At 39.9% G+C, this 17507-nt stretch overlaps 1 protein-coding gene across 2 annotated transcripts; it reads right to left on the reverse strand.

Moving 5' to 3' along the window:
* Positions 1–9711: 9711 nt before the first annotated feature.
* LOC131241068 (uncharacterized) lies at positions 9712–15488 on the reverse strand. 2 transcript variants are annotated; one of them, XM_058239703.1, is made up of 7 exons: positions 14655–15488; positions 12961–13202; positions 12476–12575; positions 10660–10840; positions 10495–10576; positions 10359–10407; positions 9712–10262 (listed from the first exon to the last, which is right to left on the reverse strand). In XM_058239703.1, exons 1-7 carry the CDS (start codon positions 15048–15050, stop codon positions 10191–10193), a joined length of 1122 nt encoding a protein of 373 aa, XP_058095686.1. In that variant the 5' UTR covers positions 15051–15488; the 3' UTR covers positions 9712–10190. The 2 variants fall into 2 exon arrangements, with proteins under 2 accessions (XP_058095686.1, XP_058095685.1); XM_058239702.1 differs by having other exon boundaries at positions 10660–10843; positions 12479–12575; positions 14655–15446.
* Between the last annotated feature and the right edge of the window lie 2019 nt (positions 15489–17507).

A 17507-nucleotide genomic window follows, 5' to 3' on the forward strand; every position in this document is an offset into this window, starting at 1 on the left:
GATCATTATAGAGTATGAGCCCAAAACTGAAGCAGATTCAATTCTCAATTGGACCATACCATAGGAAACAGTAGTGATTGTTAACGGGCAATAAAAGTTTTGGATCGAGCTGATATTCGTTTTTTCCGTTCATCCAGGTTTCTGTGACCTTATCAACTGGTTGTCTGGAAAATAAACAATAAAGTGGGGGAGTAGGGCGTTCAATCACTACTGTTTTCTATAGTATGGTCCACCTTATATTTGGATCTTATTCATCTTGGGGCTTCCTAAAATGTTCCGAAAAAACGGATGGACGGAGTGGATATATAAAACATACATCAAGGTGGGCCTTAGGGTAGGAGCCGCACCGTCTAGGGTGAGCCGGGGCCGCACCTAATCCACTCCCAAGCCAGACGCAAAGAGACACGTTTTCGGCGTTAAAGGAAAGGGACAATGATAAGTGCGAAGGACCGGTTTGGTGACTCGCTTGGCCACCCAAAATGGTAATCCGTCTGGCATTGACGTTTTGCAGGGCCCACCAAACGACCAGCGGTGTGATGTGTGGACTGTGGCCCTTCCATAGTGACTCCTTGATCAGGTGTTCTACGATTTAGCGTGGCCGAGCTGGTAAACTGCCTTATCAGCTAAACTACAGCCTCCGTGCACGCAACGGAAATAGAGGAAAGATAAGAATATTCGCCTGAAACTTTGCAGTCAAAGCCTCCATCCAGAGGCGTTCATCGATTGGGCCCCCCATTGAGATGGATCATACGTGAAATTACATCAACTGGGGGGCGGATTGCCTGCCACCCCTGACGGCAGGAAGATGCTAGGTGAGCCCCACCGTGGTGATCGTGAGAAATCCATTCGTTCATCTGATTTTGCTAGCTGGTATTAGGACGTGGGTCAAAACTGAGGCATATCCAAAACTCAAATGAACCACGGGACAGGAAACGGTAGGAATTGAATGCTCACCGTTGAAACATGAGTGGGCCATGGGTCCCATAAGTTCTGTATTTGACTAATATTTTATGTTTTCTGTTCAACCGATCGTGGATAATCTTATAAACCGTTTGAATGGCATATAAAAAAATCTCTTAATAAAAGTTAGTCGGCCATGCTTACCTATTATACTTCTCCCCTGCGATCCCCACATGATAAATTTTATATCAAGCGTAATAATCATGGGCCACATTTTAAGCATCCCACCCTAAATCTATCTGCAATGATTATAATTATAAGATAAAAAATTTTCCTAAATCACCCAATCTGAGTAACTCAACAAACAGATTAAAATTAATGGTCATATATGATCCATCCAAAAAGAGTCTTACATCCACTTTTTCCAGTCGTATGAACCATTTGAGCTGTGATCTCTCTGTCTTAGGCTTTTGTCCGCTATGAGATGGAAAACGTACGGATGAAATGGATTTCTCACGAACATTATACTGGGCGCATCTAGCTTTGGGCGGCTTCTGTGGTTGGAGTCCGGTTATCCGCGTCCCATCGATTGGACAATTAGATGAACGTGGTCAGAATTTAGGACAAAGAAATAGATTTCTATGTTTGACCGACAATGTTCCCCGTATTTCAATTCTGGCTGCGGGCATAGGCTCATTAATCCTGGCCGATTAGAGCCACCAAAATAGTAATCAAATTACATATTAGGTAACGGGGTAAACTTTACTAGGCTAACTCTAAGTTGTGTCTATCTACCCAATCCATCTATTTTATCAACTTTTAGATTAAGGGGACCAAACCACTTGATACTCTGAATTGAACACCGACATTGAAATCTTAATTTGGCCAAAAAAGGTTTTGGATTAACCTTATATTTGTATTTTCCCTTCATCCGCATGCTTGCGTGACATTATAAACATGTTGGATGACAAATAAATACCACCATAGGCTTAGTAAGGTTTTTACTATGGACATCTTTATCCTCATTGTTTCTGGCGGTGAGGCCACTTGACCTTTGGATATGCTTTGATTTTAGGCTTAAGCCTGAATGAGCTGGAAAAAAAAGGAATGGAAGGCATGGATAACTGACATATATTTATGGTGGGCCTAACATAGTTTAGTCTGAGTTACTCATCAGTACGAACTCTGATTTTACAAAAATAGGACCATACTAGAGGGAAGCGGATTGGCTGGTGTAACACATCACCAATATTGCTGGTGTATTGATGTCACCAAGTTACGTGGATCCCATCATGAGATATGTGTTATATTCAAACCATCCGTCCAGTTGGCAAACTCGTGGTAAGGCTTGAGCCGAACAATAAGACAAATCCAAATATTGAGTAGACCACACTGCAAAATCTAGTGAGAGATTTTCTATTTATTATTATTATTATTATTATTATTATTTTCAGCTAGCTTGTAAGCCAGAAATTGATTGTCTATCATTGAAACCATTTTGGAGGTCACATAAGTTTGGGATCAATATTATATATATATATATATATATATACACACAAGCACACACACTCGCACGGTAGTGGAATTTCACCCCCTATGAGTATTCAAACCCTAACCCGGTGTTGAAACTCCCGAGAGTCTACCACTGGATCAATATTATATTTGTTTTTCCTCTTTATCCAGGTATGTGTGATTTTATGAATAAATTGGATGTAAAATAAAGGTAATGTTGGGCCTTACAAACGTTTAAATGGTCAGAATCATTGTACCATTGCTATTTGTGGTGTGGTCCACTTAAGCTTTAGATATAACTCAATTTTTGGATTCATGATCTAAAATGATGTTGCCAAATGGATGAACAGGGTGGATATAATAAATGCATCATTGTGTGGCCCATGTAACTTTGATCTCCTTTGAACAATTCGAATAACTCGTAGCTCAAGTAGTGTCAGAGGTCATCTTTCGAATGACACGTAACCATAGCAGCCATATTGGTGGTGTGTGGTATTGTAAAAAAAAATATATTAATTAAAAATATTTTAAATATATAAAAATATATAAAAGTATAAGTGCTTTTTGAAAAAATTAATTTACGTTTTACTGTTTTGGGAATATTCCCACATTGAAAAAGAGATAAGAAAAAATCGAGTTTATATGTGAGGTGTGGAGTACCATTGTATTTCTTTGATTGATCCGTAGAGTATTGGGGCTCGGACTCGGTGCGAGGGCATGGGCATGTGAAGCAGTGTGGCTATAAAGGCGCACTTCGCACATAGCTTTAGGGGCGCTAGTAATGCACTATGTACTTCACAAACGAGTGCAATAGAGAATATGGGTCAGGTGGTTGGGATGAGAGCTAGTGGTATGAATGAAACCTGTGTGGCTTTTATAGAGGCTGAAAACTAGCCGTTGGAGTGAGGTGTAACTCCTCGTACAATATAAATTCAGACCACGTAGAAATTACCGCATGTGGCTAGCCCAACAGCTATAAAACAGCTAGCCAGTGAGTCTAAACGACTAGCATGCAGCAGCAATTATCGCACATGCACAACAGTCAGAGATTGCCAATAACAGCTAGTTTCTCACCAATAGCTAAAAAATAGTCAAATTGGTTAATGACCCTGGACCAAAATAGTCAACTACCCTAGCTTATATAAATACTACATGGATGGTTCAACAGACCATCACCAACACTCGAATCAAACTCACATAAGAGAAAAAAGAGCAATAAGTGTGCTTTAAGCAATCAGCAAGGTTCATACGAACCTTAGCCAGGAGACCTCGAGAAATAGACCAGTGCAGTGGTCTAAAATTTTCTAATTTTCTTTCTGATTCTGGGATTTTTTTTTTCTTTTTATTTATCTGTCAGAAATTTATGTACATAGTTCCATTTGTGGCTCTTCGTATTTGCTGAACGCTGATCCACACTCAAGTCCATCGTATCCTAGAAGCTATTTGCCTGGAACACATCTGCATTCTCAATATGGACAAATAACTCTTTACGTACAGTGTAATCATATGTGCTTCAGCCTATTCTGATTTTTTCGGTTTAATCATTTTATAGATATTATAAATTTGTAATATTTTTTTAACTAGTGGTACACTACGCATTCCGCTTTCGCTGCCACTGTGGGGCCCACCTTGATGTATGTGTCGTGGATCTATTTTGCCAGTTGAATTTATGTAATGGTTTAAAAAATGAGGCATATCCAAATCTAAGTGGACTGAATTGAATGTTCACAATTAAAAACTTATTAGGAACTTGCTAAAGACCCTAATATACATTGATACACCATCCTATAAGGCTTGAGCTTTTAAAGAAGGTATTGATTTATCATGATATCAAAGCCGAAGGTATTGTGTTTGAATCTTGAGAGAATTTACATGCCTCCCTAATATGATCTTGGACTGTGCTATTTATGGCATGCTATTTATGTTTTTATTTTTATCTATCATTACAATGAGTCTTAATAAGTTTTTAATTGTGGAATATTCCGTTATCTATCATTACAATGGACACTAACAAGTTTTTAATTGTGGTGTTCCATCACCACTGTTTTTTTATGGTGTGGTCCACCTTAGCCCTAATATGAGCGGGCAAAATAGATGAACGGCGTGTATATACTACATATGTTGAGGTGGGCCCCATTGTCAGGGCCTCACCCACTCAACTGTTGCCCTCATCACCTATTCCGCACTCGGCACGTGGAAGGCTGACTTGCAGTAATTGATGGCCAGTGGGACCAACGTATGTCAGATCCATCCCGTGAAGCAAGTGAGCTGTTACATTTTAACCATGGATCCTAAATGCAGTCACATTCAAGAGTTAGGTGAGCCACATCATACTAAGGGGTGCAAAATAAGGGGCGTGAATTAGGTATCACCCCCACTAGATCTAGCTAGAGATGACCGTCCCATCAGGGTTTTGTGAGGCTCGCTATCAGTGTGTATGTTACTTTTATCTATTCTTTTAATCTATTTTGAACTTAAAAAGGAGTTAGATTGAAGCTTCAAGTGAACCACACCATACGGACGCATAAACTTGTACACAGGGAAAACATAAATATCAGCTCAAAGCTTTTATACCTCCAAGAAGCAGGGGATGAAAAGCTTCTCAGATTTATAAAAGTTTTGAGCTGATATTTATGTTTTCCCTATGTATAGGTTTATGCGCCCGTATGAATAAATTGGATAGGAAATATATATTATAGTGGGCTTTATTAAGTTTTCAACAGCAGGAATTCAATCCCTACTGCTTGTATTTTGTTGTCCACTTAAAGCCTGCAATCTGCCATTTTTTTTAGCTCATGTTTAAAATGATCTATCAAAATGAAATGGAAGGCATGGATAAAACATATAATCCTGGTGGGCTCTATGGAACCCTTGACAGGACCGTTCGTCTCATGTTAGGTCCCAGTGAGAGCCCGATCTGCACCCTAAAGATACGGATTACCTGCGACCGGCTGCAGCAAGTTACTGCCATTGAAAGCTAGGTGTCATCTACTGTGATGTTTGTGAGAAAGTTATTCCATCATCTAATTTTAACGCTCATATTAAAGCATGAAAAGGAAAATGAGGTTCATCCAAAACTCAAGTGGGTCAGGAGACAGGACTATGCCTATCCTTGAAATCTTCCCAAATCCACATCATAAGGTTATTTCCACCGAAATTAACTAAAAGAATGAAAATATTAGTTTGATACAAAACTTCTGTGTGTCTGTGACCCACGGATACTTCAACAGTAAGCATTTAATCTCTACTACTTCCTCTCATGTCGCCCAATTGAGTGTGTCATGTGGCCCACTTGAGCGTTGAATCTGTCTCTCTTTTCTTTTTTTTTTTTATCATGCCCTACATTAAGTTGTAAAAACGGATGAATTGGGTGAATTTCTCACAAACATGACAGGTCTTACCTAGCTTCGGACAGCAGGATCCGGTCGCACACGTCCATAAAATAATGTCTAAATCTCCAAATTCCCATTGTGTGGCGGAAATGTCCTTCAACGAATCTATGTATAGCGCATCAGATGAGTGGATTGGATGGAATGGAATATACACGCGGCAATGAACACAATACAAAATTCAGATGATTCTAATGCGGACCGTTGCTATGTTTCTCTTTTTAACCGTTTATTTGTAGCCACAACCCTAAAGATGATGGCTGGCCCACCGATGAGGCTTTCAAATGATGTGCAGCCATGAACCTAAAGATCATGACCTCCACTAGTGATTTCACAGAAATGGCTGTGAATCATTCAACCTGCACGTGTCACTCATATTCGTCAAGCCCACACGCCCCAAATCATCGCCTTTTCTTGAGGATGAAGTAAAAGGCCGAAAAGCTCAAACTGGTGCAACGATCGTAACCATCTAGTATCCATTTTCACAATCATTATCCACTTCACCAATTGGATGGTTTGGATTGTCCTATCATTTTGATTAAAAGCTATTCTCCATCCAAGATTTGAACGATCTAGATTTACTAAAATTATGCCACGTGTACTGGCGACGAGCCACTGCCAGTTATATATGCTGAATGCAATCGTAACGGCTTTTGCTCGAACATTGATAACTGATGAGGCGTTGGGTCCAATCTGGCTGCTGTGTTTAGCACCATTTAAAAAATGTTGGCGTCTCATCAAATGCACGCATGATATAGAAGCATGGCAATCCCGACCGTTCAAATCGTGGAACAACTGTAGATGTAGGATAACCGAAAATTTGCACCCAGAAGATAGATCAACCATCCGATTTTTCCCTTTTGACTTTGGGCCACTCACTATTTTACTTGGTCAAGACTGCTTGATCAGCATGATTTTAGAGATGTTGTCCGTCCACTATGGGGCCAACAATTTGGATGGTCTGGATATTTCAGCACGAGGGCCATATGTGAGGATGATGACATAAAGAGCCTAGCCCTCAAACAAGTATCATATGCCTTGTTTCTCAACTGCTTAATCGCTGGATTCCAATCTAAGGGCTAGGATTTTGGGATGCTCCATCCAAGCTAGGGTGGGCCATTACTCAACTCCCTGGTTCAATGATCTAGACTTTTGGTAAGATGGGGCCCACTGTGAATAGACCAGGCAAAAAGAATCCTCTGGATTAGAAGATCCTAGCCAACAATCAAGTGGGCTGTTTTAGTCGAGTATGACCATTTCTGTCATCAGCCGTCTGAGCACCAAAAACAATGGGCGCTACTTGTAAAAAGATACAGTAAACGGTAAACGATAATGGACGGAAAGAAAAGCATTCCCACCTACCGCAACGAAGCTGAATGGTGGGCCCTCCACCGTTGGTTTTGGATTGCTTCACCATAAGCCCATTTGTACAAGCCTGCTGTTCAAACTTTTATTGGATCACATTCACAGCAGACTCATGGTTTGAATAACCAAACCACGTATCATACACGAACTCCTGACCCCACTGCCATTGAAAAGAGACAATGGCCCCCGCCTAAAAACTGACAGAGCGTGCTGCGTCCAGCTTGTGGGCCCCACTATTTCAACGGAAGGGAATTTAGCAAGAGGAATGATAGATGTAATCCCGACATATTGCAATAGGATGTCGTATCCAGTCCTTTTCAACGTCCTAAACCGCTTAGGATGTGGGCAGTACATATGGGTGTCCCCAAAGAACTCTCAGGTTGAAATATTTTGTCAGTTGGATGATTCAAGGACAACGTCCATAATCAAAGGAAAGGGTGAAATATTCTAATCTAAGTGTTCTTATTTTGGCCATCGAAAATCAAGATGAGGCCCATCAGATAAACAGTCTTGATCAATGAAATATGACACGAGATCTAAAGGCACAAGTCCAGACGTATCCTATTACTTCCGGCCAAGATAGCTGGTCACATCCTGCAGTGATGCCATAGCCCAAAAGTCGCACCCCTTGGGTCATCCAAAATTGCTAGATCAGGGGACTTGAATGTGTACCATTGCTTGCTTCTTTTAACCATTGGTCCATCACCAATTGGATGGCTAAGATTATCCATGATTGCAACCTCTAGATTATGGCATCTCTACAGTATGGCCGTCAATCCAAATCATGAAGGCATTACATCAAAGGGCAGAAGTCGTGTCTATCACATTGTGAATCCTCCTTGCAGCACATGTGTGTGATGATTTGGGCTGTTGATTGGATGATATACTATATCCAAAAAGGAAAGAGATTGTTTGATAACCCATAAATCAGTGGACTGCTAATGAAGGATAGGCAGCAACAGTCTAAAATCAACCACCAAAAATCGATAGCTGGATGGTCAAAGTTGCCCAATTGCAGAGAATTTATTATTATTATTATTTTAATCTATACCCCAGCTACGCTATGTCCCACCAGATCAACGGTACAGTGCACCACACAAGTTCGCCACGTACAAGGTGAGGGAGCTGCATGGAATTTGTGTGACGAGAGATGCGTAATAGCATTTCTCTGGACAGAAAAGAGGTTAGCTGTCAGGTAAGGACTGCACTAGCATTTTCAAAACTTCAAAAGGAAATTATCTGATACACAACCCGACGCTTTGCACAGCATACATGGGTGTTCAATTCTAACAAATGGGACCTATGATTCTGTTGCATCCCATCATGTTGAACCATGGCCCAAACATCTTAGCCACTGATCTTTGGACTCCTATTGAACGTGAAACTGTTGCTGTATCTCTCTTCCTAATCGTTTGTTAGTCATCCATATATCGAAAGGTTACAATTCGCCTACTCCTATGGAGGAGATTTTGGGAAATGGTCCATCCAAGGTGGGATGCAACAGAGCAGTGGTCTGGATTACTAAAGCATGGCCCCACCTGTCAGAACCAAAAAACCATGCATACTGTCAAGCCATCGGGTCGCTCGTCCTATAATTCCTCTCTAAACCAAGGCATTCTAACTACAAAATTTATCAATATCTTTTATGAAAAAAATTGGGTGGGGCTTTTAAGACATGCTTCATTCTCCCATGACTACAGCTCAAGGTAGACGGTTTTTCCAACCGTGTTCGGTAATTGGATAGGATTAGACCTGCTTACATCTATGGTTTCCATTAATGTTCACTGGTACCAAAAAAACAGAAAAAAATAAAGAAAAAGCAAAAAAAAAAGAAAAAAGAAACTATATAGAATAAATTAAAAGTATGCTCAAATCACCCTCAACATAGAGGAGCCAACAGTCCACATCAGGGGAACAAATTCAATGGATGAATTCAAGAATGTCCATGAAAAATAATTAGAAAGTTAAGAAAACCCTCTTACACTGAAAATATCAAGTCCTCCACATACCAGCCGCTTCTGTAAGATCAATTTTGACCGTCTTGTCCCTGATTCATCAGTTGTGTTGGTGGAAGTCCCGAAACATATGGTTACCAATGAAGAAAAGTTAACATCATGCATACCACTGGCAGTAGGCTTAGCGGAAGGAGGTTCCCATCATTAGAGATGTGAACATATTTCGATTCTCTTGCCCTGACTTTTGGCCTATGTGAATGATGAAGTCATGCAACATATTAAGTGAGTGATTGACGTAGTATATAACAGTAATGACAAGCTTAATGCACAGACACCATGTCATTACCAATGAACATACTCAGACTAACCAGACTTATTGGTACCCGCTATGATACGGGTACCGCATTGATACAAGAATGAAAAACAAAGGGCAATGATGTCAAAATATTTCCTGGAAAAGGGTCAGTATTGTTGTGGGAGTGCCCTGCTGATATTTTCAGTCTAAGAGGAGTTTTCTTAATATTTAATTAGTTCTCAAGTGCATTCTTCAAATTGTCCATACATTCGACAAGCATCAGAAACACATCGACTTCCAAAATGGGCAAACAAATTGACCAGTCATACAAAGCAACTGCTACCTGTGTTACTAAGATCTGTGTAGTCTGTACAAAGGAAAATGAAGTGGCCATATTGGCCAAAATATTTACGAGATTGCACTAACCCCATCCACAGACACACATGGAAAATACAAGCCACAAATCAGGTGTGCCCAACTGTGTAGATGGCATGGCAAAAGAGTCTGGAAAGTCTACCCATAAGATGGTTAGTTGAATGGGGAGTGATGGCAATTTTTCTGAACTATCCTCCATATGTTTCTATACAAGTGGCTCACCTGTTGAGCTGATCGGCCAGAATTTTGAAACAGGTCATCAGCATGTAGGGCCCACTCAATGCATGGTCCAACATCCCGCACAAGTTCAAATGTGAAGATGCATATGGGTTTAGCAAAGCTCCCTTTAATAATTACTTCTTTGAGGCTCAGCTCTTCTGTGTACAAGTAATAAAAAAGTTACCGAGGATGACGATCCAAACTAGAGTTCTCTTTCTCCATTGAAACGATGCAAGCAAGCCTGTCATAGACCTACCACAAAAGTTCCACATTTTTCAAGACCTCGTCTGAAGCCTAAAAATGCAAGCAAAGACAGAAATTGATGTCGTAGTCAATCCTAAATCATACCTCCGAAAGCTTACTCATATCCCCCTTATCTGCAGAAGATCCATCATACCTAGATATGAAGTGAAATACGATAATCAAAATCAACACTAAACTGCATGTTAATTTCAAATGCAACTATGATAGACATTTTTCATACCAGTCACGAGGAATTCCGGCAACATCTCGTGCTGAATAATTGAATGGGCCCTTCAACTCCACATTAAGCTCCTTTAACAAGTCTATGGACAATGGCAAATGTAATCGAAACACATCACATAAATGTTGTTAAGCAAAGTTCATATTGCATCAAGGTTATATTTACCTTTAAAAGTGGTACAAGGTACACGGCCCATTTTCTGGCAGACTGAGAGGAACCAAAAGACACCAACTGCCACATGAGCAACTTCTTCATCGGCAATCTTAGCAACAATGTCTGATGTCCTGTGATCTCCAAAGCCAATCAATTTTTGGATGAGCCTAGGCCCTGCATCAAGCCCTCTGGCCTCCTAAAATCTCATGGAAAACAAACACCATCATGATAAATTGAAATAAAAAGGTAAATTCACCAAAATCCAACATGAATGCAACTGGGTCAGAATCTAAGCAGATTGTATGGGACCGAACTGAGTTAAACCATGTCTTTCTTTTTCTCTGAAACAGTGGTTCATTGGAGAGATTGGTATCTGAAGCCTTTTATACAAATCAAGTCACTGACAAGTTGCTTCAATGATAAAGCTAAAGCATTCAAGGGAAAAAGAAGACTGTATGGACAGACATGCTTTAAAGACCAAAATCAAATAACTTTTACAGGGATAATCATCATCATCTAAAACTTATCCCAACTAACTGGGGTCAGCTACACAAATCATTTTCCGTCATTCCACTCTTTTGAGGACCATATCCTCAATTAAACCATAGGTCATCAAGTCTTTTCTTACAATTTCCACCCAAGTCCTTTTGGGCCTTCCCTTGTCCTTTTAAAACCTTCAACTTGAACCAACTAGCTCCCAACCAGTGCAGTTCTAGGTCTCTAATGCACATGGCCAAACCATCTAAGCCTACTTTCCCTCATCTTATTACCTATTGGTGCTACTCCAACATTTTGTTCAATTCATTAAGTTCTAATTCTATTGTCTTGCCACTCATCTATCTCAACATCCTCATATCAATTACACTTATCCTCTGTACATGTTGTTCCTCGACTATTCAACATTGTCCCATAAAGCATAGCTGGTCTTATAACCATCCAATAAATTTGTACCTTCAGTTTCATCAGTATGTGGTAATCACATAAAACTCTAGAAGCACATCTCCACTTCATCCACCCAATTCTAATACTACGGGCAATATCCTTTTCAGTCTCGCTGCTCTCTCAAATTATTGACCCGAGATATAAAAAAAAAATGGTTATTTTTGGTACTTGGTCAGCAATCTTAACTTTCACATTGATAACACATTTTTTTGTCAGATAGAAGTTTACATTAAATGAATAGATATTTGAAACAGGGAACAAATGAAATCAAATTTAGGAATCTATGGAGATCAACTCAAATAATGGTTACCAATACTCAAGAAACATTTGGTGAGTAAATACGAATGACTTGAACAACCATTTAAATCATTCCTCAAATTGATCACTAAAACTATTAATATATAGAAGCCATCCACTATCAATATACAGTGTCAATTAGGGTAATGACTGGGTTTGAGAAACTGCACTATATTTTATAATGCAAAGCTCTTTTTCATGCACAACGGCTCCACATGTGATGCACAAGAACCATTGGAACGGGAGGGGCATTAGGATTGAAATACCCTGGCAAAATGATCCTTTCAGTCCAATCAGAGGGACTGCAAAATGGATAACATGTATGCCAACCAAGACCGTCAAGGTGGACCCTATCTGGATGGATCATGTGCTGCTAATATACTGATCAGAAGATCTAAACCATCAGATTTTACCCATTGAACCTGCAATTGGCTGGGCAAAAATTGGATGGGTGGGATGATTTGATCAGTGTAAATTCAGGCTATGCTGATGCATGCATGTCATGAGAACAGTGGATGAGTTGCTACAACTTGTGAGTGTTGACAGTTGCACATTTTATTATAGGCTGTCTCTGCCTGAAGCAGGAAACTACCTGAACCAATGGAATCACCGCTAAACGTGCAGCAACGCTCCCAGATGATCTTTCGCACTCCCTCCAGAGCAAATTATGGGCAGGCATATCTCCATAGCTATTGATGAAAAAAAAAAAAAAAGGGAGAAAAAGAAAAGAAGAAGAAGAAAGAAAGAAAGAAATTTTAGTGTAACCAACGTTAAATGGTACCAAGTTTTTCAGAAATTCCACCAAAATGCAACTTTGCTTCTTTTTTTTTTTTCATCAGATATAATCCTACCGTTCCAAGAAAAATGACAAGATCATATGCAATATAAATACCCAATAAACCCTTCTCATCAAAACATTTCTATGATAAATTTAATCAATTACAACAATTAAAAAACTATAATTCAAAGGTCAAATATCAAAAATATTCACCAAGTATTAGACTAAACAATAACAAAATAAACTTAGAAACAGTTTTTCAGACTTGTGGCTAGAAAAAAGAAAACGTTTCTTACTTGAACCCAAGCTCAGCTAGTCTTTGTGAGCACCAACCAAAATGGCGGCTCTCATCGTCAGCAACATGGGCGAAATCAGAAAAGAATTCATCCCCAAGAGCTTCCCTGAATGGAGAAAACCGGACTACTGTATCCCATGCCAAATCTATAGCATTCAGCTCCACATGTGCAAGATTATGAAGCATATATGCATTGAGTGGGAAACCCGAGTTTTTGGGAGCAGGTATTTCTTTTGGAGAAACCTGAATTGCATAAAAGGGTCCACAAGTTAAAAACCAAGTATCTGACTGGTCAAAAAGGATGCTCCGAAAGAATGCATGCTTGAAAGTAATGGAAATGAATTATAAATTTATAAAACTAGTGTAACTTTTTTTAAGATGAGTAAAAGTAGACTTAGATGGTTTGATCATGTGCAACGGAGAACAAGAACTGTGCCTATTAGGAGTGAGTTGGTAGACGTTGCAGGCTCTAAAAGGGTAAGGGGAAGGCCTAAAAGGATGCGGATGGAGGTAGTAAGAAAAGATTTAATGACCAATGGCCTAACCGAAGGTCTAGCCCTTTATAGAGCGGAATGGCAGAACAGAATTCAAGTAACCATCCACAATTAATTGGGATAAGGCCTAGACAATGATGATGATGGTTTTTTTTAAAAAGGTACCACTTTGTTCTATAGAATTATCAAATGTAAAGAAAAAGGTGCTTTTATCAAAATGGGTGGGTGTAAATAATGGAGATCTTAACAGAAATTACAAATGGTGATCTTCCATTTGAAGGGGAAAGTTGATGTCCCGCAACCCACACCTCACCATAGTGCTGCAAGACATCCACAACAAACATGGTATACATGGACATGAATCCATACCATGTAATGAGACCAATGTGCATGGAGGTAAGGCTGAAAATAACACTTATCAGATGACGCAAACAGTAGTCTGATATGTGGCAATCAGATTGACAGACAAGCGATATGAGACTCAAACCGTCTAGATTGGCGTGCATGCATACACCATGTTGCATCGGCAACAGGGGCCGTGACTCAAAACTGTCTAGATTGGCGTGCATGTATACAATGCGTTCAGTGTGTCACAGGCAAAGTGCTTCCTCAAGTGTAGAATGTGCCACACACGTATCCACAGACTCATCTAGGACAAGTAAGCCTAACACCCAAGTGTAGCCCAGCTACTTCGAAAAGAAGAGAGTGCAAAATAGAGACTTGAAGGAAGAAGCCTTATATTGCACTATCAAGCGAGAGTTTTCAGCTTTCTTGGGTTGGTTACAAATGAAGACCCCTCCTTACATGAACCTCAGAGCCTTCTAGCTATTTTACATAAGATAAACGGCTATAACAACGGCCAAGAATACTCTAGAAACTTTCTAGACTATTCTACACTACTCTCTCTACAGGACATCACTAGACAAGTCTAGAACATTCCAGAAATCTCTATACTAGTCTACACCATTCTAGCCCTCACTAGAATTCTCTACACACTGTTTACAATTCCTCTAAAGTGCAGAATGAGTCGAAAATGGCAAAGTCCCTTCTCTTTGGAGATGTCTGGTCTGTGACAGTTGGATGAGTTGCGTGATGGAACGAGATCACATGCATTGATATTTTATACTGAAAATTTTAAAAAGGAAAAAGATCAGAATTCTGAGAAATGTAGATTATCGAGGGAAAGTAGAAAAGGACGAACCAAAGGAGGTTTGGGAGGGCGGGCGGGTCGATCCGGCGGTTGAGAAACGCCGACGGGGAGATTATCGAGGCGATATCTGGTGTAGGCGAGATGGGAGAGCCTGGATTTGGTGAGAGGATCGCTGGTGGAGAGAATTAGGGTTCCCCATTCTGCAAGAGAAGGGATGGTGTCCCTTGGATTGTCGCCGCAATTTGCGGATGAGGGTGGTTCTGGGCCGTTAGATCCCCATCCCCTGTTTTCGTTGAGAGAGCTCTCTCTCCACGTTTGGAGGCCTGTCCACCGGCATCGTACGGAGGGAGAAGACGAAAAGCGCTTTTTGGCTATTAAGCAGGATGGGAGCAGAGTGCCCCCGGCGCACCGTAGCGGCGACAGAGAGAGCATGGGTTTAAGCAGCATTGCTGGGTTTCCTCTGTTTCGGGTCTTTTGGTCCGCTCGTTTTTTTTCCGGGGTTTTCGGCCTTTCTTCCTGGGGTTACATGTGTAATTTACATGTTGCAACAATAAAATCGGATACGTGGAGCGTGATTCATGATCCATACCGTTCGTCGGGGGGATGCCACAATGGATAGACAATATTAACCGTTTGATCCGTAACTAAAATGGACGATCAGAGAAGTATTTGGACAGTTTTGGCTAGTGTTCAAATCGATAGGGAAAACGTCCCAGATGGGTTAACTGCAAAATCTAAATATGTTGTCCCTCCACCTTTGTACACCACATGATGAATGGTCCAATCCACTCAAGTAGGACATGTGGCACACCATCACCGTTCATCACCGTCCACAATTTCGTATGAACTAGAGTTACCCGACTATCAAACTGGTACTCTTTTGCTGAATCTCTGTCGTCTATGGCGTGATATTACCCCACCATTAATCATAGGGCTAAACTTTTTAAAAATGGGATGTGCGGTCCTTCCACCGAGGATATATCTCTCCTTTTCAACTCTTTCATACGGGTAGCCCACTTCAACTATACCTTCATACGTTCTTTACCCGTAGAACATGTGACGATAGCATTTGGAAGACCGGTCAACAAAGGCTGTGGTCAATGTTAAGACAGTAGTTAGCAAAATGATATATGGCTGTTCACCCATAGTTCAGCTAGGCTGTGGTCAATGTTAAGACAGTAGTTAGCAAAATGATATATGGCTGTTCACCCATAGTTCAGCTAGGCGATGTACCCAGGATATGCGAACGTGTCAAATAAATTGGGTCTGATTCAAATTGAAAACAGTGACTCTAGCCCTGAGATAGAGCAGTGCTTGCTCAAAAATACTACCACCCATCTACTTACCCATCTACTTACCCATCTATGGAATGTGATACCAGGTGACTTGTGGAGGTTAGAGACATTTGTCCAGTGATTTTTTTTCCCTAGGAAGGAACTTTTGAAAGTTTAATAATTATGTGATTGAGCGAAAATAAGTAAAAAAAATAAAGAAAAAAAAGATAAAACTTACCACTAAAATGGGATCACTAACTTAACTGAGAGTCGTGGTGTTTCGTGGAACAGTACACTGATGAGCAAGGACTAATAAATATCGAACTTACAACCCTATGTTTACCCAACATATGAGCCTAGACAGATGATTTATAGAGCTATCGTCTTCCTTCAAATCTCACACATAAGTGCAAATGAAAGAGAATTACAACTATTGGTTATCACTAAGTATGTCCAGCATGATCATAGGAACTGACTGGACTACTCCTAGTGACTAAGGATTCCACGGCCGTTGAGCGGTGGATGAATATAAGCTAAATAATCCGGAGGAACAACATTGTGTTGAACTAATTATTTGTGTTGAGTTTGGTTGATTAATTGTGAAGGCTTCTCTTTATGCATTCTTCTGCTACATTGCACTCTCACATGCTATCAACTGTAAAATAGCAATTACACAATGCATGCCTTTTATTGGATGCTTTCTTATCTCATTAATAACTTTCTACACATTCTCATGCTGATCTAGTTTTAACAATTACAAGCCTTTATCTCTAAATCATGCACTCGGCACATTTCTACGGAGATTCGATCAGTCATGAATTACCTTCCATATATTCAGCTCACCACGTGAAGATATCACATGCCATGTAGCTATATCTGCACCATTTATCTAAAACTATTAGATCTTATCCAACAATGACAAGACAATGGTACAAGAAACGTTTGTGCTTAATTTGGTCCCAATTGTTAATAAGATGGTTCCAATTCAATAAAAACCAATGAAAAAAATAAAAATAAAGAAGCCATATATGCTGTATATGTGTGGGTACACGTGTTTATATTATATGTAAATGAGTTTAAAGTTTTTTTTTTAAAAAAATCAATTAAAGTTGTTAAATTTCTAAATGTATAAGCAATTATACATACGTAGAGAGGAGGGAATATAGAAATTTAATAAACATTTTATTAAATTTGCCCAAGAAATTGATCAATAAAAAAAATGTGTTGATGATAATATATCCTAGGTTTTCTTTTTTTTTTTGAAAAGGTTACCTGGACCAAACCAGCCATAGATTTTGGGGTTATATTTTTTCACTTGCGTTTTTCATGCACTCTTTATCGTAATATTTCTTTCCTACACTCTTTTCTCAAATGACAAAAAATACCTATATTTATTTCTAACCATATTTGTTCCAACATCCGGCCCACGTGATTAGCGGACCAGGGCATTGACACGATTGATACACTCGTTTTAAAAGGTTAACCCTCTTAATCCTTGACACGTGAAAGCAGAGTGGGGTGGAACCAGACAGAGAAGTAACTTCTCGTCTCTCCAGCTTGGAGGATCCACATCGGTCCAAAAAAATTTAGATAACCCCAAGCTCTGTCGATGCGACAAAGGTGCTCCCAT

The sequence above is a fragment of the Magnolia sinica genome, chromosome 3, assembly GCF_029962835.1.
Source record: "Magnolia sinica isolate HGM2019 chromosome 3, MsV1, whole genome shotgun sequence".
NCBI lineage: Eukaryota > Viridiplantae > Streptophyta > Magnoliopsida > Magnoliales > Magnoliaceae > Magnolia > Magnolia sinica.

Excerpts from the sequence above, each read along its gene's own strand:
- LOC131241068 (XM_058239703.1), bottom strand. The coding sequence starts at position 15,050 with ATGCTGCTTAAACCCATGCTCTCTCTGTCGCCGCTACGGTGCGCCGGG. Across the intron at positions 13,203-14,654 it reads GCCCTCCCAAACCTCCTTTG|GTTTCTCCAAAAGAAATACC; the intron begins GTTCGTCCTTTT and ends TATGCAATTCAG. Across the intron at positions 10,841-12,475 it reads TGATTCCATTGGTTCAGGTA|GCCAGAGGGCTTGATGCAGG; the intron begins GTTTCCTGCTTC and ends AGATTTTAGGAG.